The 24,981-nt window shown below is 40.1% G+C and overlaps 1 protein-coding gene across 1 annotated transcript; it reads right to left on the reverse strand.

The window, feature by feature from the left end:
* Nucleotides 1-1,742: 1,742 nt before the first annotated feature.
* On the reverse strand, nt 1,743-23,171 carry fpgs (folylpolyglutamate synthase). Its single transcript, XM_022744524.1, has 15 exons — nt 23,020-23,171; nt 14,989-15,117; nt 14,788-14,841; nt 14,411-14,475; nt 13,179-13,293; nt 11,439-11,516; nt 10,995-11,056; nt 9,289-9,391; nt 7,658-7,735; nt 7,408-7,555; nt 5,862-5,945; nt 5,359-5,509; nt 5,030-5,105; nt 3,861-3,927; nt 1,743-2,477 (listed from the first exon to the last, which is right to left on the reverse strand). The coding sequence occupies exons 1-15, from the start codon at nt 23,167-23,169 to the stop codon at nt 2,101-2,103; spliced, it is 1,737 nt and encodes a 578-aa protein (XP_022600245.1). The 5' UTR covers nt 23,170-23,171; the 3' UTR covers nt 1,743-2,100.
* Between the last annotated feature and the right edge of the window lie 1,810 nt (nt 23,172-24,981).

Genomic DNA, 24,981 nt, shown 5'->3' on the forward strand with positions numbered 1-24,981 from the left:
AAGACAACAAACTCATTTCTCCAGATGTTTGTCGTTTATTTGATCTTTTCTGGGCATCAATCTCCCAAAGGGCCCGAGCTAATGAGCCGCTGGAGCCCTGTTACCACCCACAGCTCCTCCCACTCTGACTCATACGCTATGACATGGCACCAGTAATAATACTAGGGGTCGTCCTCACTGTTGCGGTAGCAGCAGCAGTAATATCAAGTGTTTGAGACTTTTTTTGTATTTATTGCAAATTATGGTTTCACAAATTTGATAGATCTGATGTAAATCTTTAACTTATGACTTGAACTGAAATTCTAAGTCATTATTTTGGATTTGGATTTTGGATTCATCTGATCTATTGTGATTAATCAGACGATGATCAGCTGTTCATATAAGGAAGGGGTGGGACTGAGCTTGGTTTAGTCTTAGCAAACAGGATCGGTTCAGTTTTTGACCCCATGTTAGATTAGAAATGTTTTATTTAAAGTAAAAATAAATCAGGCAAATCAGTGCAACAGAATCAGCCACTGAAGCGTTGTGACTGATGTGCGAGTCAAGAAGACACACAATTAAAGAAAAGGAACAGGTGAAGATATCAACAGCATGATGAAGTGTTGGCATGTGTTGGACACTTAAATATGTGTAGATGTCACACAGCAGCAGGAAGGACCAAATTACATCTACTTTACAACAGTTATTAAATCACAGAATCAGACCTAACTGTAAAATAACTAATGTTATATGTTACATGTGTGAATAACAGGACTGTTCTGGCTCCGTTCCTGTTCACAGCAGACTTTAAATACAACTCTGAGTCCTGCCACATCCAGAAATACTGGGATGACACAGCTATTGTGGCGCGTATCAGGAACGGGCAGGAAGAGGAGTACAGGGATGTTTTTAGTGTCCTCTGGAAACACTTCCATTGTGTTTATTTGCAGCTCATGTGTTGTCAAATTGATTAAGCTGTTTTTTCTGTTTGCATGTTTTCTTATGTTGTAGTGCAGTGAGCTCTCAGGGCCACCGTAGGTCTGAGTCCAAGATCCCTGGCTGGTTTTTATTCCCAGTTCATCTTCTTTAAATAGACCATGTGATTAAATCTCTAATAAACCAAGTTAAAAACTCAGTGACACAGTTTACAGCTGCTTTAAAGCCTTGACTGTAAATTGAACTCAGTATAAAACATGTTTTATAATGAGGTGATGTTGTGTGTGATGATCCATCATCCAAGAGAATACATGAAATATTCACAACAATTTCCATATCTATATTTTTTAATTGACTCATATTCACTACTTACACCGACATCTTTCATCATTACACATACATACAACACCTACACACATTACTGTCCGATGATGCACGTTTAAATTAAGGATCACTTAAATATAATCCAGTGTAAAACATTACACTGTGTTTGATGTGTCAGTTAAATGAATCCACCTGATGTCGACACTAGTGTTAGAATATTTACACGTCTAAAACAAACAGCAGAGTCGTGTGTGTGAAGCACGTGGTCAAAAAATTGACAAAGTAAAAGTAGGAACCGTGCGAAATGATTTCATTCAAATTAACAAGTGGAAGGTAATAGTGAATGTGTTTCACACATATGTAAAAACTGTGTAGCACTTTTTGGTGGCTACTAGCCTGTGGTGTTTGTATAAATGTAATGTAATGTAGTAACCATTATACCACACACATACAGGCGCGCACACACGCACACACACACACACACACACACACACACACACACACACACACACACACACACACACACACACACACACACACACAGTTCCAGTTCTCATGTTGTGGTATACATCACTGTTCCTGTGTAATTCATGTAAACACATTTGGCTTCAGGTGAGACTGAAGACAGTAAGGCTCTGTGTGAAGGTCTGGAGCTGCCCTGGTCCAAACCAGCTGACCGTTAAGAGTCAGCGTCAAGACAACAGCAACACTTGGGTGCAGCTAATCCACTCAGGTAAACGCCTCAAGTCAAAAACTTCATCTACACAACAATTATCTTTCTTCCATGAGGGCAAATTCATACAAGCATAGCACCCATTCAAATTTCAAACTGTCTGAATCCACTGATGTCACATGATCCTGTTACTTGGAGGAAGCTGGGTCGAGGTGTTTGAGAGCCCCTCCCACCAGGTGGAGGCTCCCCGTGATGAGGATGTGGATCTCGGCTGCGTCGCAGAGCGGAGCCGCTTTGGCTGTGATACTGGGTTTCACTGTGAAGACTCTATTGGCTGGGTCTCCCAGCACTGGATCCCTGCCCTGCGTGATCCACTGGAGGGCGCTCAGGATGCAGGGGAACACCAGGGTGTCTGCCGTCTTCTCAGGGACCATGGGCAGGGTGTCCTGGATCAGCAGCTGGGAAACTGTGTTGTCCCTCCTGCTGTGATGGAGATACCAGCTCCTCTCGTTGTCCAGGCAGCGAGTCAACATGTTCTCCACCGAGACGTTAAAGTTCTGCTGGTCTGAGAGGGAATGACACTTGTTTAATAGAACAGCATCACAGAGACTGAGAGTTTGGACCATTTCCAAATCTAAGTAAATTAATAGGTCAACATTTTGGGACATGAGCTCATTTATTTTCTATCTTATAACATACATTTTAAAAGACAAAAGCTGTGTGCAGTTCCCTGGGTTCACTGAGAGTTCACCAGGTTTGGTACCATTAGGCCTGTATCAAACCCTGTGCTCTCTGACAGCATCAAGAGCACCATCACTAACCCTCTACTGCCTTCTCTACTCTCTCCACCTCTTCTTCTTCTACTTCTACTTCCTGTTGGAACTACAGAAATAAGAAAGAGAGAAGAGAGACTCCAGATTTGTTGCTGCTGGAGAAAAGCTAATCTGTGTTTTTTCCCCTGAGTGTCAGAAAAGAAACCAGGAGGGATCCTGACCAGAGTCCTCAACCACCTCCACTGTCTCATTTCAACGTGAAGGAGCAGCGACTCTACTCCAAGCTTCCCCCCAGATGTCAGAGCTCTTCACTCTATCTCCAACTGTATGTTCAGACTTAAAGCGGCGAGAGCATCAAAGTGACAGGAAGTCATTTATTTTCTATGAAAGTCAGCGTGTCATGGTGGAGCGCAGCAGCATTCCTGCTGGCAGTGAATCTTGAGCGGTGTGGATGTCAGAAAAAATTGAACTCCAGGCAACTTTATGGTAATGAGCTATGACACAGTTCAGCGGGAACCAATCAGAATGTCGAAGTGCTCCACTTTAGAGAACACCACCATGTATACTTTTGTTCCTATCAACCTTTGTTCCCAGGCACAAAGGAGGAGGTTTTGATGATTGACACTGTAGGTCTTCCAGGTGAGTTAGTGACGTGTAGCCTAAAATATAAGAATGTGAAAACAGGACGGGATTGCATGCTAACTGGCACCATAACATGCAAATTGCTAGCATCTAGGTCATCTATGTCAGAGCGCCCACAAACTTCAACAGCATCCTTCAACAGGCAGCCAGAGCCATTGTTTTCACTCTCGCCACTTTCGGTCTGAATGTACAGTAAGGCTGAGCCCAGACACCCTGCAAAAGACTTCTACAAATGACTGAATTAAGGATCTGATGACCTTTGAGTTTTTGATTTTTAATAAAACTTCTAAAACCACATTTCACTTTGTCATTTGAGCTATGAGTGTAGATTGATGGGGAAAATTAAAACACAGAAAAGTCAAGGGGTCTGGAAACGTTCTGAAGCTATCGTGAACAATTAAATCAATTGTTGTCAATCTAAAAACTTTTGTCTCATTTGTAGTTGTTGCTGAAAAATGTAAAACCACTGGTCCAGTACTTCAATCCTGTTAGTTGGACAGAACACAACTGAACCAATAGGCTGAGAGTCTCACCTGCGTTACAGGAGGCGATGGCTTCAGTGATGTTTGGGCAGAACACCACGAAGTCAAACTGACACGGCTGAAGAGAAACAGGATGAGAGAAGAAAATGGATTTAACAAGAGCTGAAATGTGTCTCCAAACAGCAACAGACACATTTATCAAACACTGAAGATTATCAATTGATCACATTATTAATCCAGGTATGCTCTGAGCAAGGACAGTCAATCACAAACAAGTGTTTGATCCACATTTTTTTTAAAATCCTCACTTAATCTGCAAAAACATTTTTCTTCTTATTTACATTTTATATTGTACTCCATTCACAATCTGTTAGAGCTCAGGGCTCTTTAAGGCCATCTTTTGGTTCAGGACTCAGCTTCAGAGGGTGGACTCTGAAGCTGACCAATATAACACACTATAAGTAATGGAAAATTCAGAAAAGCATAATATGCCCCTTTAATATTTATGGATAATTTTATGTGTGAGATCATTAATATTTCCAACAGCAAAAAACAATGTGATATGAAAACAAGACTATGTCAAAACCTAGTATCCGTCTGGACATCTGGTCACATCCTGATTTTATAACAACTGTGACGTCGTCTGACAAAATCACCAAACATAAGTGAAAGACAAAGACTGAACTGTGATTTCAGCTGGATTTACTGTAACATGGCCACTCAGAGGGAAAGTTAGAAGAGACAGACTTAAAGGCTTTGCCTTTATTACGGCCATAGTGAGAGAGAGAGAGAGAGAGAGAGAGAGGTAACAAGAGGTGTAGCCCTGAGCCCCCGGTTGGCATCCATACATGGTCCAGACCTGAACCAGGTTTATACCCAGTCTGTTTTAAACAAAGTCTCTAAATCTAGAGATAATGAGCAAAGTTGTCAACACTGCAGCTGTAACCACCCAACAAATAGAACCTGTTTTTACCAGAAACTCCAACTGGCTGACCAGTTGTGGAAATATGATTGCAATCAATCAATCAGTCGATTAGTCTGTCAGTCAGTCAGTCACATTCCTGATCATAGGGCTGGCCCCTCTGTTGCAGTCCCATCAAAATAGTACATTGGATGAAATTAAATTAAACAAACATCTGAGATACAGTATCCACATTTTCTCTGCCACATCATCCTGCTCCACAGCTATAAAGACCATGACTCTCAGCAGCTGTACTCACCACCAGTAGTTTGAGCATGGCTGCTGAGTCTCTCTCTCCTGTAGCATTGAACAGTAAAACTCTGGCCACAGAGCCGCTGCAACACAAACATCAAACATCAAAGCAAAGAGCATCAGTTTACAGCTAATTTCAAAATAACCCTTTCAACCCTTTGGACCCTTTCAAAATAAAAGCTGTGGTGATAGTTACTGTTAATATTAATGTCTCACTTGTAATGCTAAACAAAATTCATTAATAAAATGTAAATATGACAGATATTAAACAGACATGGTGGACTTATATGAAGTCAGCAGGTGTAATAACAGCACCACACACAAACTGTCACTCACGTTGCATTCCTCTCATGCTGCGCTGCGGTCTCTCTGAACCACTGCACACAGGCCTGCATGCTGCGCATCGTGTGAGCTCCATCCAGGAAGTAGGTGACTGCTCCGTGTCTCAGAGTCTGGTTCCTCCCAGGCCACTCTGTGTCTGCCAGGCCTGCGACCAAACACAGGATCACGCTGGGTGAACTGGTAAATATTTCATTTACTGTGTATTTGAATCATTATTTTGGTGCGACACAGAGAGGAGATGACATTTCTCCAGTGGCAAGAAAAAGGAAGAGAACCTTTGAATTTAACTAATAATCAATATTTTATTATCTGAAGTTAGATGAAGATGTGAACATATTTTAAGACAAACACACACATTATTGTCAGCTGATGTTTATGGAGGCACATGTACTCAGAATGTGGATGTTTTTTTTTTTTACACATTTTGATTTCACACTCTAAACACCTGAACACACCTGAGTGTTGAATGAGTTTGTCGACACTTTGTTGTGACTCACCTTTCACCATGATGGGACTGGGTTTGAATGACTTTGCCTGAAGTGAACCCGTGTTCTCAGCAGTGGTGGAGGGAAAACTTTTATCTGTTGAGAGAGGACGGGTTGTAGTGAAAACGGAGGCAGGGAGGAATACATAGAACTGTTTTCTTCTTCCACCTGTTCAAGTGATGGTGTTTCGTCACAGGTGTATGATACAACTTTATTCAGACATGAGACATTTATCAGAAATCAGATCTGTTCCATCCATCGACTCCTTCGCGTTCGCGCCAAGTTGAGCCGTCTCCCTCATTTGGTTCGCTTGCTTGTTTTGTTGTTTGAGCCTCTGTGTTGATTGTATTTTTTCTTGATGTTGTGCAGCACTATGGTCAGCTGTTTGTTTTTTAAACATCCTCTATAAATAAATTTGAATTTAGAATTCTTGCACCATTTCTAGCACCTGGTTGTTATTGTGGTTGGAAAAGTTGTTTTTTAACCTACTTTTTTGACAGTGTCGTGATCTGATGATGAATCTCAACACCTTATTCACAATGTTTTGTGGCTTTATTAAAACTGATTTTTCGATTTGAGCTTCAGCCATCTTTGTCTTTATAATACAGGAGGTTACAATATGTCCTCTGAGCAACTGCATCTTCAGGACAAACTGAAGGCTACAGTGAGTCTCTATGGGAAAGTGACAACACCAGCTGGAGCTAGCTGGTTAGCATGCTAACTTCCATAGAATAAAAGATGTGATGGAGACAAATGTTGACACTGGTGTTGGTTTCCACCTCTGGAGACAGCTGTTGGTGAGTAAAGGAATGAAGTTTGATGCTTAACTCACAACATTTCTTCTAGACTGGTAAGTAAACAGTTGCTAATGTTAATGTTAGCTATGTAGCAAAAGAAAAACATACAAATAGCTCCTTTAAGAGTGCTCTAATGACAGTGGCAGAAGATGTGCATTTCTTTTTGTCTGTGTATTCAACCTTGGGCTGCTGTAGTCTTTCCATCATGAAGACAGCATTCAGTTCAGACTGTAACCTAAATGTTACTAGTAGGATTATTGTAGTGACTTTTACTCTGGTTACTCAGGCCAACATGTTAATTTGTGGTCGCAAAACCAAGTTTAGTCTGCTTCTAACCTGAAATCAGCTCTGGATTTAAGGAAATAAAGAAGAAGAAAAAAAAAGATCAGTGTTGGTTTTTTCAACTCATTTGTCTGGCTATTTAAACTTAGCAAATTAGCTTCAGTGGACATCATGTACATGTCATCTGTTGCACTTATCTGTATGTGATGATGTAAATCTGTGTGATCCCTGGTAAAGAAACAAAACCATGTGCAGACATCCAAGTTGTCTGGTTCTGTTTCAGCTTAATAACAAGAGTCTGACAATTACATTACAGAAGTACAAAGAAGTAACCTGCCAAACTAAACAGATGTGCCTGGTCAACTGTGTGAAGAAACAGCTTTTCTCTTATGGAGAAAATCTTTATATAGATTTCTGAATTACTTATTTTCTTCTAGTCATTGACACACAATTCAAATGTTAGTGACATCCAGTCCAACCTGGTAGACATCTTTTCTGCAGCCAGACGTGAGTCAGCTGGAGAGCCAGGGAGGCGTTGGAGTGCTGGTGCAGTCCTGCCAGGCCCAGACGCAGAGGTCCACAGTCTCCCTGATAGTCCTCTAGGTCTGGACACACCCACAGAGGACACTATGACAACAGCCGCAGATTAGATTGTATTACATACAACTGAGCAGCTAGGGACAAATTGTCAACAGACTGAAAACACTGTTAGTCTTGGTGGTCACTTACTCCTATGTCTTTGGCTCTCTCCTTGAGCACAGTCATTGCATGTTCTGGTTGTTTGGTTGTGAAGGCAGGAACCCCTGGCTGAAGAAAACACATGCACATGATTAACATCCAGTGACAAGGATGATATTTCCTTCAGACGAGGAACACATACTGAATCAAAAACTCACTTTGAGAAAAAAGAAAACCAGTCAAACTTCCCTGCAACGCAGCTGAATAAACAGCTGGTGATTCAGAAAATCTTTGTGGACAGCGGGTCCACTTGTATTTTGTCCCTTCACAGGTTCACAGTGAACCAGTGTGTACTGCCGGGCACAGAAGACAAAACTGTAGCTGCATTGGGAAGAACCGCCACTCGAGCTAAAACATCCTGTTTAGGATTTAACATCAGCTTTCCTCACTGGAAGAAGTGGAGTACTGTGTGGAGATGGAGAGAAGGGGTAACTTGTGTCTTCTGCTACAGGTCTCAGACAATAGTTTCGTTTGTTGGGCCTGTAAACCACGACTACTGGAGCAGCATCCTTTATCAGACCCACATCATTAAGATGCCTTCAGACTCCAGATCCATCACACAAAATGATAAAAGGGGAATGTGAACATAAACTAACGTGAACGATGTGCCTTTGATTACTTTGGTTATATGTCTGTTGGGTTTCACGTAAAAAAGTGAATTCATTTTTCCTTTTGGGAGACTTTTTCCTCTGACTTCTAATGATAAGATTTGCTTCCTATATTGTACACACTATAGTCTAATCTTCAACCTGTCAGTGTTTTGTGCGTTTATTTTATGTGTGCAGAGTGTTTTGCGCCACAACAACCAAACCAGCAATGAGCAGGTTACTTTTAAAAGACTTCAATGTACTTGAACTCCTTGAACTGCTTCCAAGTGAAGGAGTTAAAAGTATCTGGGGGTCTTGTTCACAAGTGAGGGTAAGATGGGGCAGGAGAATGACAGATGGATCGCTGCGGCGCCAGCAGTAATGTGGACACCTGATCGTTGTGGTGAAGAGGGAGCTGACCTGGAAGGCAAAGCTCTCTCTCAATCTTTGTTCCGACCCTCACCTGTGGGTCATGAGCTTTTGGTAGTGTCGGTGTCTGTTCTCTGCAGGGTGTCTGGGCTCAGCCTTGGAGACAAGGTGAGGAGCTCTGAGTAGAGCCGCTGCTTCATGTTGAGTGGTTTGGGCATCTGATTAGGATGCATCCCAGGCACCTTCCTTTGGAGGTTTTCCAGGCACATCCAACTGGGAGGAGACCCCTGGGTATACCCAGAAGTCGCTGGAGGGAGTTACATATCCCATCTGGCCTCAGAACGCCTCAGGATCCCCCAGGAGGAGCTGGAAAGTGATGCTGGAGAGGGACGTCTGGAAAACCCTGCTCAGCCTGCTGCGACCGTGACCCAACCCCAGATAAGTGGAAGAACTTATTCAGCACTTTACACTGTCTTCATCAGACGACGGAGTTCGCTCAGTTTTCCTCGAGATGTTCAATTGCACATTTCACACTTCCTATCTCCACTACTATATAGCAACTTCCATCTGCTGATGAAGACTATGGCATGAAGCCTTTGAGTCTTTCTTTTGTCATATTACTTCCAATATTAGTCCAATCACAATGACTTTCTGATGTAAACACACCTTAAAGATGCCTCCTTTTTGCCAGGCGATCTTCTCAATGGTGTCTCCAAGAATCTGTGTGTGGTCTATACCCAGAGAGGAAATGCCACAAGCCCACGGCTGACTGTTGAGACAAAGCAGACAGGAAAAAACACTGGTTTTATTACAACCTTGATAGATGTTGTAATAAAAGCCTGAACTTTATGGTACAACTGGCGATAAAATAAGGAGAGAAATGTACACAAAGGAAGAACTCTGAGTCCTGCCACATCCAGAATCTATCTATCTATCTATCTATCTATCTATCTATCTATCTATCTATCTATCTATCTATCTAAACTGTCTTGATAAGCAACATTACATCACAATGTGACTTTAAATGGGAACTAGCAAAGTCAGCAGTATTTCTGTTGTTGCTTCGCTGTTTTTCACAAACCACATGTCAAGCAAACATATATAATGCTGTGATGTCATTTCTGTGGCATGTGTGTTTGTGTGGCCACCTCTGCTCACGCCAATCACCCTGTTTCAGATAAGGTTGTTGCAGCACAATCTCAGATTTTGTTCAAACCTTGTCTACATCAGGAAGAAGCCCCAAAACCACAGGTTGTAAAATATTTCTGTTCAAATCCTGTTTCATATTTTTTAAACCCTAGATATTATTTCATTTTTATAGCCTCAAAAACACCAGGAAAGCCAGTTTTGGTGATTAATATCTTGAGTGTTGTTCCTATGCTCACCAAACTTTGTAGAATGGAAGACAAATATGATTTATTTAAACCAAAACTATTAGAAGCCTCTACTGCATGTCATTTTATTTCTATAAGGCCTTAGATCTGGCCACTTGACCAGAGAATACAGAAGGAAGTGTTGTGTATTGAAGGGGGCATTTGCAGCACATCAAATAGCATAATTCCATCAGGCTTTTGAAGTGTTCCTTTACAAGTATGGTCATTTGAGCAATCATGCATGTGCCAGTAGATGTAAAGGGGATTAAACATAGAACAATTTCGACATAGAACAACTTTGTATTGTACAGGCCTCTGAACTCTGAACAAACTCTAAACAAAACCCGAGACATTGCCAGACCCACAGAATGACCCTGTTATTCTGCTTATTCAAAAACAAAAAGGAAAACATATCCGCAATCTTCCCTGCACCCATCACCCCACCCAACAATTACATTACAGTCTATGACGACATTCAACCATCTAAATTTCACAATACTGAAAACAGTTTGTGTCCACATTAACATTTCAAGGTCATTTGTAGAGAACCTCTGTCCACAGTATTGTTATATGGTAAACCAATACTAGGAAGTTACCATAATACCCTGCAGCTCTATATACTGTATACCCCCATTTCATTGGGACCATTACTTTAAGGATGACAGTGTTTCAATAAGAGCTGAGTTTCCTGAGCTATGTGCGACAGCAGGACAGTGAGTGTTCAGTGCTGTGCCTCCACTCAAAATGAGCCACAAAACAAGAGGCATGGCTGCTTATTAGACACGCATGACTGAGCCACACTGTTGCACTGGGTTGCTGAGCCGTCATTACCATGAATACAAGCTGTAGTTTATTTAGGCTCAAACACATAATCACTATCCTGCTGCCAGAAATACTCACTAGAGTACCACACGTGGATTAATCCGCTATTAATAAGAGTCCAGAGTCCAGACATATTACTACAGACTTCTTTCTCTGCCTTTAAATAGAGAAGCTTACCTTATAATATTGGTGCAGTCATATGCTCCACCAATTCCAACTTCAATTACAGCTAAATCCACCTGAACAAAGAACAGCAACGTTATAATTGAAAGCAGGTTAGTAATTAAACTAATTATAACTTTTTGCTCTGATAATGGTTGATCGGTGTGTTAATAAAACACACTGATCCAGAGCCAGACATCTGAACGACAGACTAGACTGCCATGATATCTTATCTTCTGAGAACATCTATGATCCCCAGAGGATGAACCTTTATAATTACTGACAGGTAGATTTCTTGACTTAAAATAAAAAACAATCTACAGCCCAGATAACATTGCAAACTAATCAAATTCAATCAATTCACATTAATCTAAAGCCATATGTACATCTTCCTTCAGGGCTACTTCATCTGCTTTGAGAAACATTTGCTGATAAAGGCAGCGCAAGCTGCTAGCATACCTTCTCCTGAAGAAACACATGGAAGGCCAATATGGTGAGGAAGCGGAAGTACGCTGGCATCGTCCCTCCATGGGCATCCTGAGGAGGTCAAAGGTTGAGGACATAATGACTGCATCACTTTGTTTCTATGCAATAATGTAGACCAGTAAATGAAAAGGCTCTGTATTTTTAAATCCTCTCTCTCTTATAGCAGCTTTAAAGCTACAATAATCAATATTTCTATTGTAACTATTATTAAAAGTAAAGCCACAAGTGGTAATTTGCAGGTTCTAACCCTTTTGCACTTATTACTGGATTTGAAATAGTAAGTCTTTATACTATCTGCTACTGGAAAAAGTAAAAGTATTACTGCCACACAGTACCAGTCCACACAGGTCTCCATATTGTTTATTGTGACAGAATGAACCTCTTCATTATGTGTGCAATTCACCAGCGATCACCAATATGAAATGTGAATGAAAAAATAGCAATTTTCAAAGATTAGTTTGTGACACTAACAGTCAATTTAACACTGAAAACATCCGTCCAATTACATTTCTTCCATTATGACTCACCATGTTCATTAGTGTACCAATGTTAGGCCTACGCTGACAAACCGACTGAATAAGTAACAATTTATTTTACTCACTAGGACATTCTCAAAACCAAAGTCCAGTTTCTAATAACTATATCTAACACTGTTTGAAACAAGTGATATCTACCATCCAGAGAATGTCTGTGTCAATTCTGGTAGCATTTGAATGAAGACTTAGGGAGATATAGATGTTGACTGATTTTGCATATTTGGGAAGATATACAGAAACAGACTTCTGAACTGACCATAGGTCGCAGTGAGGCAAACTTTCATTTTTGGAGTTTGTGTTCACCATTCTATACGTCTCCTGAAATTTCACTTAGATCAGTTTTACAGTGTAAGAATGTGTACCACTTTTACCAATGGAAAAATAAAAAAACAGAATAAATAAAAATAAAAATAATAAAATACTGTGCCATTTTGTGCTATATTTTTTATTTCAAAGTCAATGTGCTGAGGCACAGAGTTTCAGAGTTTCAAGAACAAAAACTGTTTTAGCGTCCAAATTCTTAGGTCGTACTGTACATGCCTTAGCAGTTGATGAGACCAAAACAGAGGTAAAGAGAGTGAATATTGGATTTATTCGTCAGGTGGACAAAAACATATATTAAAAAAATATTTTACACCATTTGAAAACTCAAACTCAATTGGATTCAAAGGGTTAAATCAAAACCTCAGCACTAAACATTTAGGTAAGCTCATGTTATAACTTATACTAAAAGATTTATATCAAGATATCAAGATTCTTTGATTTGACTTCTCTATGGCACACAGTGAGTAGTTTTTTAAAGAATGATCATCAGTCTGTCCAAACAGCACACTGAATAACAATAATGTGACCAATCTACACTGTCACATGAGGGTCACGCTCATCTTGACATCAAGGGTCTCATTTTGCACTGGACTCAATTACAACCTGTGACAGTGATCAAACACAGCTGAGGCTGAAGCTCTACTCAGGCTGAGAACACAAGCAGATTCACAATCAGCTAAAATACAGAAGAAATCTATGCTGTCAGTTTTCGATGATTAAAGTTTTCTCCTCTGAATCCATTGAAGTGAATGAGTAGCCAGAGTTAGTTTCTGTCCAGTCAGTCCAGTTTCAGTAACAATCCTGAGATTTAAACTGATAAAGGAGCTGTGTTTCAAAATGATGCATGACCTACCTTAGTTTCATCCAGCCGTCCATAAACCTGCCAGAAGTATTTAGTGAAGAGTTCTTTTCCAATGGGCTGTCCATTGATTCGAATCCTCTCCCTGACTTGTACCAAGTGTGGGGAACTGCAACCGAGAAAGAAGCTTAAATCAAAAAATACTTATAATGCTGAAGTACATAAATATAAATGTTAACCTTGTCATCTTCCCCCTTTAACTGTGTCATTTATACATTTACTTGTATCAAGCCGTCAAGGATGTCATATCTCAACAGTTTCATGATATTTTAAATATGTAATGACACGACATTTAAAAAGCTACATTCCTGTGTATGAATTCGCCTGCTGACTCATTGTTTCACATGACTACAGATCATCATTCCCAAGGAAACTTGTTCTGTTCTGCTACCACAACCCTCATCAAAATTAATTATTAACAGTACTGTTGAGCTTTCAATAAAATTAAAATGTCTTAGTCATTTCTTTATTCTAATTATGACACTATCCCATAGATTAACTATAACAAGAGGTGATTAAATACAAATACTGCTCAGCCCATGCTTCAGGCAGTTCTGCATAAGCAGCTTAATACAGGCCCACAGCATCTGAGCAGACAATTACATCAAGTAGAACATTTAATGTGCTTACAAAAAATCTTTCCCAATTGTTTGATTATTGTAAAATGTATTTTCATCACATTGATTGACGTTCATTTGAATTTGGACTATTATTGGTGTGTAAATGTTCATCTTTACTAAAGGACTGTAGGTTGCAGCGAGGCAAACTTTCATCACCATTCAGTGGTTGTGCAGAAAAACTTTTAATTGTGGGACCCACAGGTGATTTATTGTGAAGTTTGGAAGGTCAAATATGTACAAATTTAGATTTTTGTAATGAGCCACGTCTACTTTATTAAATTTTATGCAACGACTGAGAAATGACCCTTGATTGTGCACACTGAGATAAAGACTTTTCACCCTAGAGGCAGACTATCACAAGACCACAGAGCATAGCTAGGACTTAGCGTCTGAAGGCGTGCACTGAGTTCAGTTACAATAATATTAGCCAAATTTTATTTACGAGCGTTAATGTAAAATTGATCTTAATGACAACTAATGGCCAGTCGGTGCAGAAAGTTGCACGGGTGCAGCAGAAGAAACTACAAAAACAAATTCCCTGTTAATAGGAGTGATGGTTGCCAAGACATGCAACACTTCCTCTTACGTTTCACTCTATACCTTTACCTGTAAAATCCTGTGCGGAACCCATAACTTCTTAAAATCTGCTCAGTGAATGCACATGTTGACCCCTGAAAGGCAAACACAGACACGTGCAGCTGTTAAAAACGTTTGAATCTCCTTCAGTGAATGAAAGTATGTTTGAAAACATGTTTGCATGTCCTGCTGTCAGAGCTGTCAGCCATCTATGATTGAAATGTAAACACAGGTTGAGTCAGATCAGTAAATTTTAAGATAGAGCTGGGACCTCCTACCACTCTACTGCATCAACAAACCAAACGGCTCAGCTCTAAATGTACATGTATCTGATTATATAGTGACTTATATAGTCAAATATTACTGACATCGGCACACACAAAGCAGCTTGTGTCTCGGTTGCTCACCTTGCCCTTTGTTCCCGTCACATGAATAATATTGAGATGGTTTAGTTCCTCCACCTTTGAAACACAACACACACACACACACACGTCAGATAAGACTAAAGGAAATACTTTCTGTATCACATCAGACAACAATAACCCTGTGTAATAGTTGAAGTTGTCACAGCTGTGTGACAGAACTGCCCTGTACACTGTGTGACTCACTGTGAGACCGGCTCGCTCCAAGAAGCCTCTCATGGCCTGGAGCTGCAGCTGAGGGTGGCTCCGCTCCCGTCGTACCTGCTCCAGAGCACCGGCATTGGTCTGTAGTGTGTTCAGAGTGCAAATGGCATCCTGTGGTAGAAGCAAAGAGTGACATGTTTAGAACCACAGCATGCTTGAAAAACAAACCACCATAATCAAACCACAGCACAGGAAAGAAGCTTGGATTTGATGGACTGTAAAAACCTTTGATAAAAGAGTCATCCATGGAATTACCCTACAGGTATTTCACATACACATGCTCAGTGAGGGAAACAAGTTAAGAAGCCAGAGTCTCAGGACTGGCTCTCTATCAATCACTTGTATTGAAGTCCAGGTCTCATCTATCAGTTGATAAGAAGACTGGTCAGCTAACAATAAACCTCAGAGGGTAAAAGGAAAACTTTAACCTGGACCTGAAAATGTTTAGTGCTGAAATGATCAGTTTATTCATCATTTAGTCTATCAACAGAAAATTAATCATTTCTCATGGAACTAGAATAACTGCCTCACGACTGTATGCCTCCACTAACCACTCAGGTTGTAGCTTAAATCCATGTCATGACTCATTATATAGTATGTACTGAAGACTTACAGTGTCAAATAATGGCCAGAAGTGTTTTTGCTCTATGTTATGATGTCACAATGAAGATGACCTTTGGCCTTTTGGATATAAATGATATAAAATCATTAACTAATTAGACATTTATGTGAAGCAATGATCTTTGAACACCAAATTCTAATCAGTTCATTCCTGACTCCAAGTGAATGTTTGTGCCATTTAAAGAAATTCCCTCCAGACATTCCTGAGGTATCGTGTTGACGTGAATGAGGCGAACAGATGACCTGGGAACATAATCTACGTTTTACAGCTCCGTAAATTCGCTGGGTTTCTAACTACTGGCCTAAAAAAAAGGAAGACACACCGGGAATTCACAGTGGGTATTTTCTGACATTTAATGAAAACAATAGATTGATAACTAGTATTATCATTGGTTGTAGCTCCACTCATGTTACTTACTATTACAGCTTTATATTGGCAAGGTGTTTAATTTTGTGAATGTGAACCAGCCTCTCAATAACAAATAAGTCTCTTGGTTTAAAAACTATTAAACACAAAACAACGATCCACACATTAGCACTGGGTAACATGTTCCTTTATTACTGGTGGTCAACTGATTAATCAGGCCGATTAATGACATTTTTTCATAATCAGCATCGGCTGATTAAAATGCTCACGAGGTTGATTTAAAAAAAAAAAAGTCAAATAAATAGACAGAGACTCTGTTTCCAGCGAGAGAGTATTCAGTGAGATTGGGACCATTTATGAGAAGAAAAGGCTCAGTGGGGAAAATGCTGAGAAACTTTGTTTCCTGCATTACAACTTGCAACTCATAACTTTGTTTAACTGGGACTGTATCTAAAAACAAGGAGAAGCTGCTACTCTGCACAGTACTGATATTGTTTATTTTTTTATTCATGTAACTTTACAATTTGTTCTCTCTCAAGTGCACTGAAACTTTATTCTTCATTCATAAGTTTAGCTGTGGACATTTAAGTTAACATTTTTTAATTTATAATAAGTGCACTGCAGACAGAGCGCAGATCTACTTGCAGACAATGCAAACAACGGTGTTCAATAAATGTTCAGCAAATGTTACCTTCAGCAGTTTTGTGTCTTATTTGTTCTTGTTATTAAATAAAAAAGAAAAAGTCGGCAAATCGGCATCGGCCATTGAAAAACCCATATTGGTCAGCCATTACTTATTACCATATCATATTCTAAAATATGCTTAAATATTACAAATGTATGCATGTCAGAGAGCCAGATGGAGCCTCTCCTCAGTTTCCTCAGCGACAGTTTGGAAAGAAGCAGCTACGTCTGGAGGAAAACAGAAACATTTGAATTGATTGTTCTTCTGGAGGTTTCTCCATGTCCATGTAGGATATCTCATGCACATACAACCACACACTATTTTTCTTTGTCTTCTCTCTCTCACTTATTTCATTTGTATTTCTTTATAAAATTGCTGTTAACTACTACTATTAATTACTCATTAACTACACTCAATGTAATTACAATAATGACATTGTTATTACAATAGCAGAGGGGTGTGGGGCTGGACATAGGCTGGCACAATACCCGACCAAAACCGTTTGGGTTTAGTCCAAGGCAGGACAAGACCTGCAATGAGCAAGTGCTGTCAAGGCCTGGGTGTAGCTCAAAGCAACATCTTCAAACTAAAAACTTAAGACTATAATAATAACTTTATTTATATAGCACCTTTTAAAAACAGAGCTTACAAAGTGCTTTGACAAACAAATGAAAAGTAACAATGGTCAAAATCGGGACACACATACGGTTGTTACAGAGGGAGGACCAACAATATTCATCAATATAGAAAGGACAGTTATAAGGAGCAGATGCCATATAGACACACACACACACACACACACACACACACACAGTAAAAGCAATACAAATGAAACACATTAAAAGCAATAAAAAGGACGACATCACATAAAAGCAAGCCTAAACTGACAAAAAATATAAATAATAACAATGAAGGTGGAGGTAGGGGCGGTCCTTTGCTGGCCAATCCTGACTGTCTCCCTCTGGGGCCTCTGCACACACTACTGGGGGAGTCGGATGTGGGGAGCTGTTGCTAATGAAAAGACATTGATGAATAGCCAGTCAACATCAAAGTGTCCAATCTAGAAAGGTCACAAGCTTTTAGAAAGAGAGGTGTTGTGTGTCTCATGTTCGAGCCCCATTACTTACCCAGTGCTCTTATGTCATTTCCCACAGACTCCAACACTAAATCAATAAATGTAGGGATGGCCATGTGTCCCTCCAGCCCCAGAGAGCGAGCTCTCACTGTCTGCTGGTCAGCCCATACCAGTCTTCATCTCAACTGGAATAAACAGAGAAAAGTAAATCATTCACAATAAAAGACCAATTCAGCTGTAATGTACTGCACAGTGCTTTCTTCTGAACTACTTCTGCATTACCTCACTATGAGCACAGCTACAGCTGCAGCCGCTCTGTCTGGCTGTGCTGGTTGAAGCTGTGGCTACATTTGTGGCTGAATATATAATGATGCAAATATGGCCACAGTAGCTGTACTGAACGTGCTCTTTACTGCTCCTGTTCACATCAGCCATTGTTAAGCCACACTGGATTTGAATCCATAGCACTTCTATCATGTATAACTGATGTATTACATATACACCAAAGGAGTTCAGGAATACACTACAACATTCAGCACAAGTGTCAGTTCACTGAACACATAACTGCATAAATGATATTTATAGTTATAGTTAATGTTACGCCCATTATAACAGCCAGGACACAGCTATGGCTACAGACACTATCACAGCCTGTCTCAATAACACAGTGTAGAGAGCTGGTTAACTAGCTCCATAGGTCTTAGTTATCCATCTACCTGCAATGATACAGATCATGTCTGAGAAGCCACAGCTAATGGTGGGTCAACTCGCAGCTGTGTATTAAAAGCCACCAAAAGCTTCCCAGTTATCACCTGCAGTGGATGCGTTCAAACATTTACAGAGTGCCTCTTAACTGTATAGCTGACAACACAACTGGTGACTCACATGCCTGTGCAGCTGCTGCCACACTCACAGGAACTGTTTCAGGGCCGCTGCTAAAATGACTGAATAAACACATTATTACAAGATAGATAACTTGTTTAGCTAGTGCTTTCTCCTTAAAACTTTTCTTACCTCTGAAACTGTCTCTGAGTTTAATAATAATTACTCTGTTTTACCAAAAGCTGCTTTAAAAAGGAGCTATCTTTTGCTATTGCTACATAGCTAATGTAACCATTAACAGCTGTTTACTTACCAGTATAGAAGAAACATGAGTTCAGCAACAAACTTCAAAGTTAACTAAGGGTGTGACGATACACTCAGCTCACGAGACGAGACGTTACACAATACTGGGTTCACGTGAAGGAGACGATATTTTAACACTATTTTTAAGAAAACTTCAATGAAGAAATATATGACTGGAAAAATTGTCTTTTATTCAACTGAAAATCACAAAATACAAAACAGTGCAGGTGCATTTGAAATGTTTTAACTAATCATCTTGTAATGAATGTCCTTAAGTTCTACTTTCTGAGTATGAATTATCATATGTAGTAAAAGACAGAACAATATAAGCACTGTAAAAGGTTTTGCCACAAACTATAAATGACTGGCTTCTCTCCTGTATGATTTCTCATGAGTCTCTTCAGACCTTATAACTGTGCATGAACTATGCATGAGCTTCTAGCTTCTAACTGAAGCTGCGGCTGACCTTCTGGCTGAACTCCTTTCCACAAATTCAATATAAAAAAACAAAAACAGTATAAATAACAAAAATAAACACTAAGTTTTTCTTAGTCTTATTTTTTTTAAGTGCAAATCAAAATCAAAGTAGTTCTCTCTCAATACTCAAAGTGCAAACAGACTGACCAAATTTTTCTTCAAGCATGATACAGAGCTAAGAGATGGTTACAGCTACACAGCCCAGCCTAAGGTCATGTTCTTTTTCAAGGATATATCCTGCAGTTGAAAAGACACGCTCACTTGGAACAGAGGTAGCAGGGATGGAAAGGTATACTTTGGCAAGTGGAAACAGCTGCAGTAGAGTCGGGAAGGTTGGGTCCAGCGCTGTGCTCTCCAGCAGGTATGCATCCCCGCTGTATCTGCCCGATATTTTACTGAGGATTGCGCTCTTCGTATGGGCCATGGTGGTGGAATCGCCATTGTTTGGTGTCATGCTCTGTTCAGTCATGCTCATCATGGCACAACGAGAGACACTGTGGGGCTCTTCTCCTTAAATAAGACTGTGGTGGCTGTCTTCAAAGGATTCAGCAGCTTCACAAGGTCTTCGGCATCTCTGATATCGCAGCTGTCCAGTGTATCAGTGTTTTGGGCGTGAGAGCTGCTGCTACGGCGGCTTGCTGCTCCGGGTAACGATCCAGCGTATCCAAGGTGCTGTTCCATTGCGTGGTAACGTCCATGATTAACTTGTGTGATGGCAGTTATAGCAGCTTCTGCTTGGACATCAACACCGTGGTAGCTGTTGAACTCTGATGAAAAAAAAGCAGACACTTGTCTCACCCGCCCGAGCAAACAAGTTACACCCACTACACTGAGGCCAGCTTGGGTCGCAAGGTTTATCCTGTGCGCAAAGCAATTTATGTGTGGCTCCAATCCTGCCTCGCGCGCAGCCACTTCCATATTACGCACATTATCCTTCAAAATAGCAATGCGATGGTTTGGCCTTTTGAGCTCCCAGTCAGTGACAGCTGCAGTAAAACTTTGGCTATGTTTGCCCCTGTGTCGGACTCAAAAAGTGGGCGAGTCTGCAGTACAACATTTACCCATTTCCAAGTTACTGTTGATTGTGTGGGCTCTAATTGTTATATAGCTCTGCATACCCCTAGAAGTCCCACCGTCAGCTGTTTTGGCGATGCTTTCTGCCTCTTTCAGGGTCTGTACAACCTTGGCCTTGGACTCTTTGTAGAGCTTCAGGACCACCGTGTGAGCAAAATGCGTGCATGCCGATATGGTGTACAAGGGTCTAATGTGTGGAGGAGTCGCTGAAATCCCAGATTTTCCACCACGGAAAATGGCCTCATATCAGCTGCAATGAAAACGCCTATGTCTCTCGTTATTGCCGTGGCTCTAGCACTTGACTGTGGAAGTTGCGATGCAAAAGCATTTGTCAGCATTGTCAGCACAGCTGTGGTGGTTCTGTAGGTGTCTTTGCATAGTGCTCGTGTTAGCCGCAGTATGGCACTATTTTCTTACAGTGCTTACATATTGTTCGTGTCTTGTCTGTCACTCTGTCACTGCTTATTGTTTCCACAGGGGTACCCAAAATGCTGTTACACAAACTATTTAAAAGTGGTGGGGCATTTTGTATGCTAATTTCATTGTCAGACTCATGTTGGCAGTTATGTACCAATATCTTGAAACTTTTCACCTGGAAGAGAAACACTGTCACATTTTAATATCGCCAGATCTTGTGGCACGAGATCTCATCACACCGCTAATGTTAACTCTTTTTTGCTTCTATGTCTATCACTTCTTTTCTTCTACTGAAGTTAGCATGCTAACTAGCTAGCTCCAGCCCAATTGGAGTGGCTCATCACTTTTCAATACCAAGTCACTGTAGCATCCAGACTGTCCTGAGGAAGTAGGTGCTCAGAGGATATATTATAACCTCGTCTTCAAGCTCTTGGAAAGACTGGAAAGTAAACGGATGTTAATGCTAACTTACAAACAACTCCATTAACTTATTCCTACATCTGTTGCAGTTGTTGATGTTTATGTCATTGTTAGCTAATCTGCCCAACATGATAGCTCATCTAATGTTGGCTAACAGACTATAAAAAAACCAAAAGAATTATGGTCAAATTCAATTTTAGTTACTGTTCCTAAACAAAGACATGACATCAGCTTTACTCTTTAAGATATCAGACACACATTATAAATTCCACATTTTCAAAAACACAATTTTAATTTAGACATTTACATTAACTTGCAAGCTCAGTTATATAACGTTAGCTTCACTTTCGGTTGAAAGCTTAACTAACTAACAAATGCTACGTAGCTATCTCTCATGAACTATGAAAAGCAAACCTTTTGTAAAAATATAACTTAAACTATAAAGTTGATAATGTAAAGAAATTAATTTTTTTTTTTTAAACAATTACCTTTTAATATAATTCCACCATATCAACGGGCAATGTTTCCATGAACCAAAAGGAGTTCTGTATTGATTTGACAGACAGCTTTTGACAGCTTGTTCCACTCACTTGTGCAACTTTGTGAGACACAATAAACTCGTAATGTATAAAGTGATATATAAATAGTATCACAGTGTTATCACAGGGGGTTAGGGGGAGGGGCTGGAGGTCGGTGACATTTACTCCTATAAGTACCAGAGCACACCTATGACTTGAAGCTTATGTAACCACTACAGGGGCAAGTTTACATACATTAGTCAACGTCAGACTTCAGCTGAGCACACGGTCAAATATTACACTGACTTTGTGAATGGTTTCCTCATGTTGACATTATAAGCAAGCTTTCATTTCCAGCAGGCATTGTGGATGCAGAACAAGCTGTCAGAGTTTAATAGGCTGGCTTTGTAATGTTTCTGTGCACGGAAAGAAATATCATAAGAACCACTGCAAAATCTATATAGGGGAAACACAGTATCATAAATGTACAATTCTGCTGTGGTAAATGAAATGCAAGGTGCATTATTTCATTTGATACAGTTTTCATTTTGCACAAAAAATGAAATGTGAGGAAGGAGTAGGAACAACTGACAAAGCATTCCTGCAGCTGCTTCTTCTCATAAAAGTGAACATTTAGAGAAAGTTCCTTGAACAAATTTATAAAGAAAAACTACAACCTTAAGGAACTTTTAAGGAACACACCCGGGAGATTACCTGTTTGCTCACAGTATTGTGGCATAGACTATCACCTTCATTTGTATTAAAGTTAGGCTGTATTATTGTTTTCTGACTGGCTTCAGTGTACATTGCTCCAGAGATATAACAGTTTCAGCACTAATAAGAAAACAAATGAAAGTTTACAGGCCCGAGTCAAGCTCTCAAATATGGCATCAAAGCAAAGTTTTAGACCACGTGTTAGCACACTGGCTGCACTTTGACGTTCACCCAGTCAGTGTGGCAATAACAGATAGTACAGCTGACAGAGTGCTGGGAGCTCTGTCCATGCTGTAACTTTTCATAGCGCTGTCACTTAGCAGCCAGCAGCTAATTTGACTGTTTACAGCCCCTCGGCTCGGTTGACATCACCAGCTAAAGTTAATGTCATCTCTTGTGGCCATGTTTCTGACCAATTCAACACGGTGCCGTGGACCATGGCTGTGATATAAACTTCTCCTGCACTAGTGGCTCGCTAGCTCGTTAGCAGCCGGACTGAAAAGGCTGTGACACCGCTTACCTGGTACTCCATGCCCGGTATCTGAGGCGCCGTCTTGGTGCTGTAGTATCTGAATGAAAGGCCCGCCAACTTGCGCGCCCAATCCTGCTTTCGGAGCCGCGCGGCAAACACGGAACCCGACTGCAAAACGCGCAACATGCACACCATCATGAGGCGCCGAGCTGTCACAGGAAGCGGCAGCCAAATATGGGAGGGTCTTGTCACAGACGTAATGACGTCACGACAAGGCCCCCGCTCCCTCTTTTTTTTCACGAACAATAATAATAAATAAATAATAAATGATATAAATTATTATTATATTTTTTCTATGATTATTATTTTGTTCTATTGTTCTATTCTTTTTACAATTATATTGAGGTTACATCATTTATTATCACTATACTTTCTTTTTCGCTCCCCATACATGCCACCATGCCATTCTTTACCCTCACACCAGTCTACTCACAAAACATAGATACATATGATCATCTCTCATACAAACATGCAAACACATGCACACACACACACACACACAGTCACACACACATTACGGACTCATTCCATACACATCATATTCCTGTCATTTTTACTCAACATGCATCTCTATATCTGTTCCTGTTTTAGTTGTCATCTGCATGTCTGTCCATTATGTCCTAAGTATCTTTCATGCCACACTTGTTTTTGTTATGTTACCAATGAAAAAAAAAAGTTAGAATATTCACTTGATATTAGGTTAGATATGATTGATCAGATACCTGACGACAAGCACATAGGAAGGTGGTCATGAAGTTTTGGGGCCCTATCTCTCACTACAGCGGCTCCAGGCACAACACAAGTGTCTTTGGTCAGGCATATTGTTTGTCTTGAGGCATCAGAAAGCGACACCTGCTGGTCTGAAGTCAATGGCGCAGCAACTCACTGTTATTTTAAGGACGCTTCCTGACATAATTGTGCCGCTTTGTGCTGCCGTTCCAGAGTGCCGCGCCAGAGCGCAGTGCCATTACGCACGGCCGATCACTGTGTTTACTTTCAGTAAATCGCCTGAAACCGACACCAGCTGCACTATGATCACACACTTCTACATTCATCAGACTGCTCGATTATAACTCGATATAACCGCAGGGAGACTTCCACACCCGGGTGTACCCGGCTTTTGAAGGGGATGGGAGATGGCACTCTGATTGGTTTATTGCATATTACCGACAAAACACTCACAAGATCACTTCATATTCAATTCAATTTTTTCCAACGTTAAACTAGCAAAATAGAGCCCTTGGACTGTAATACTCCAAATATTACATTTTAGATTATGTGGACCATAACATTTATAAAAATAATAATAATATTGAATCCTCACATATCTAGTTAATTTTACTGTGGCATTTATTTATTTATATATTTTGTCGAAATGTAACATTTTTGTGGACGAAATCCCAATCAACTGCCACACTGATACTTTATCTGTGCGTTTATTTACATTTTTGTTACTTGCTAAACAAAATGTTGTTATGTGCATATTCAGAATCTTTAGTTGTACGCACATTTTTGGAGATAGGCTACTGATATATGTAATAATCTTTGCAATAACAGACACATTAGAAAAGATTTGAACCATTTACATTTTCTGCAGCAAAATTATTTGGTCTTACATTATGGGTGATTTACAGTGGGAAAAAGCTTGTTGTATCCAACAGAAATGCTGCATTAGTAATAAAGTCAAAGATCCCCCCAGATTTTACATCATATTTACATTGCAGTTCCCTGATCTCTGCAATTCAGATAAGAAGAACTTTTTATTTGTTTGTTAACTGTGTTCACTCAGATTTCGGATTATCGAACTTTAATTAGAACGAAATGGGAGCTAATGTGTAGATTGATGTGTCTGATTTAAGGTTAACAAATACATTTGGCTGCATACCGAGTTAAAGGTTAGCCTATTGACTGAGTTATTAACTTTGGTTTAACTTTGAAATGCAGTTTGTT

The sequence above is a fragment of the Seriola dumerili genome, unplaced genomic scaffold, assembly GCF_002260705.1.
Source record: "Seriola dumerili isolate Sdu_G_001 unplaced genomic scaffold, Sdu_1.0 BDQW01000081.1, whole genome shotgun sequence".
Classification (NCBI taxonomy): domain Eukaryota; kingdom Metazoa; phylum Chordata; class Actinopteri; order Carangiformes; family Carangidae; genus Seriola; species Seriola dumerili.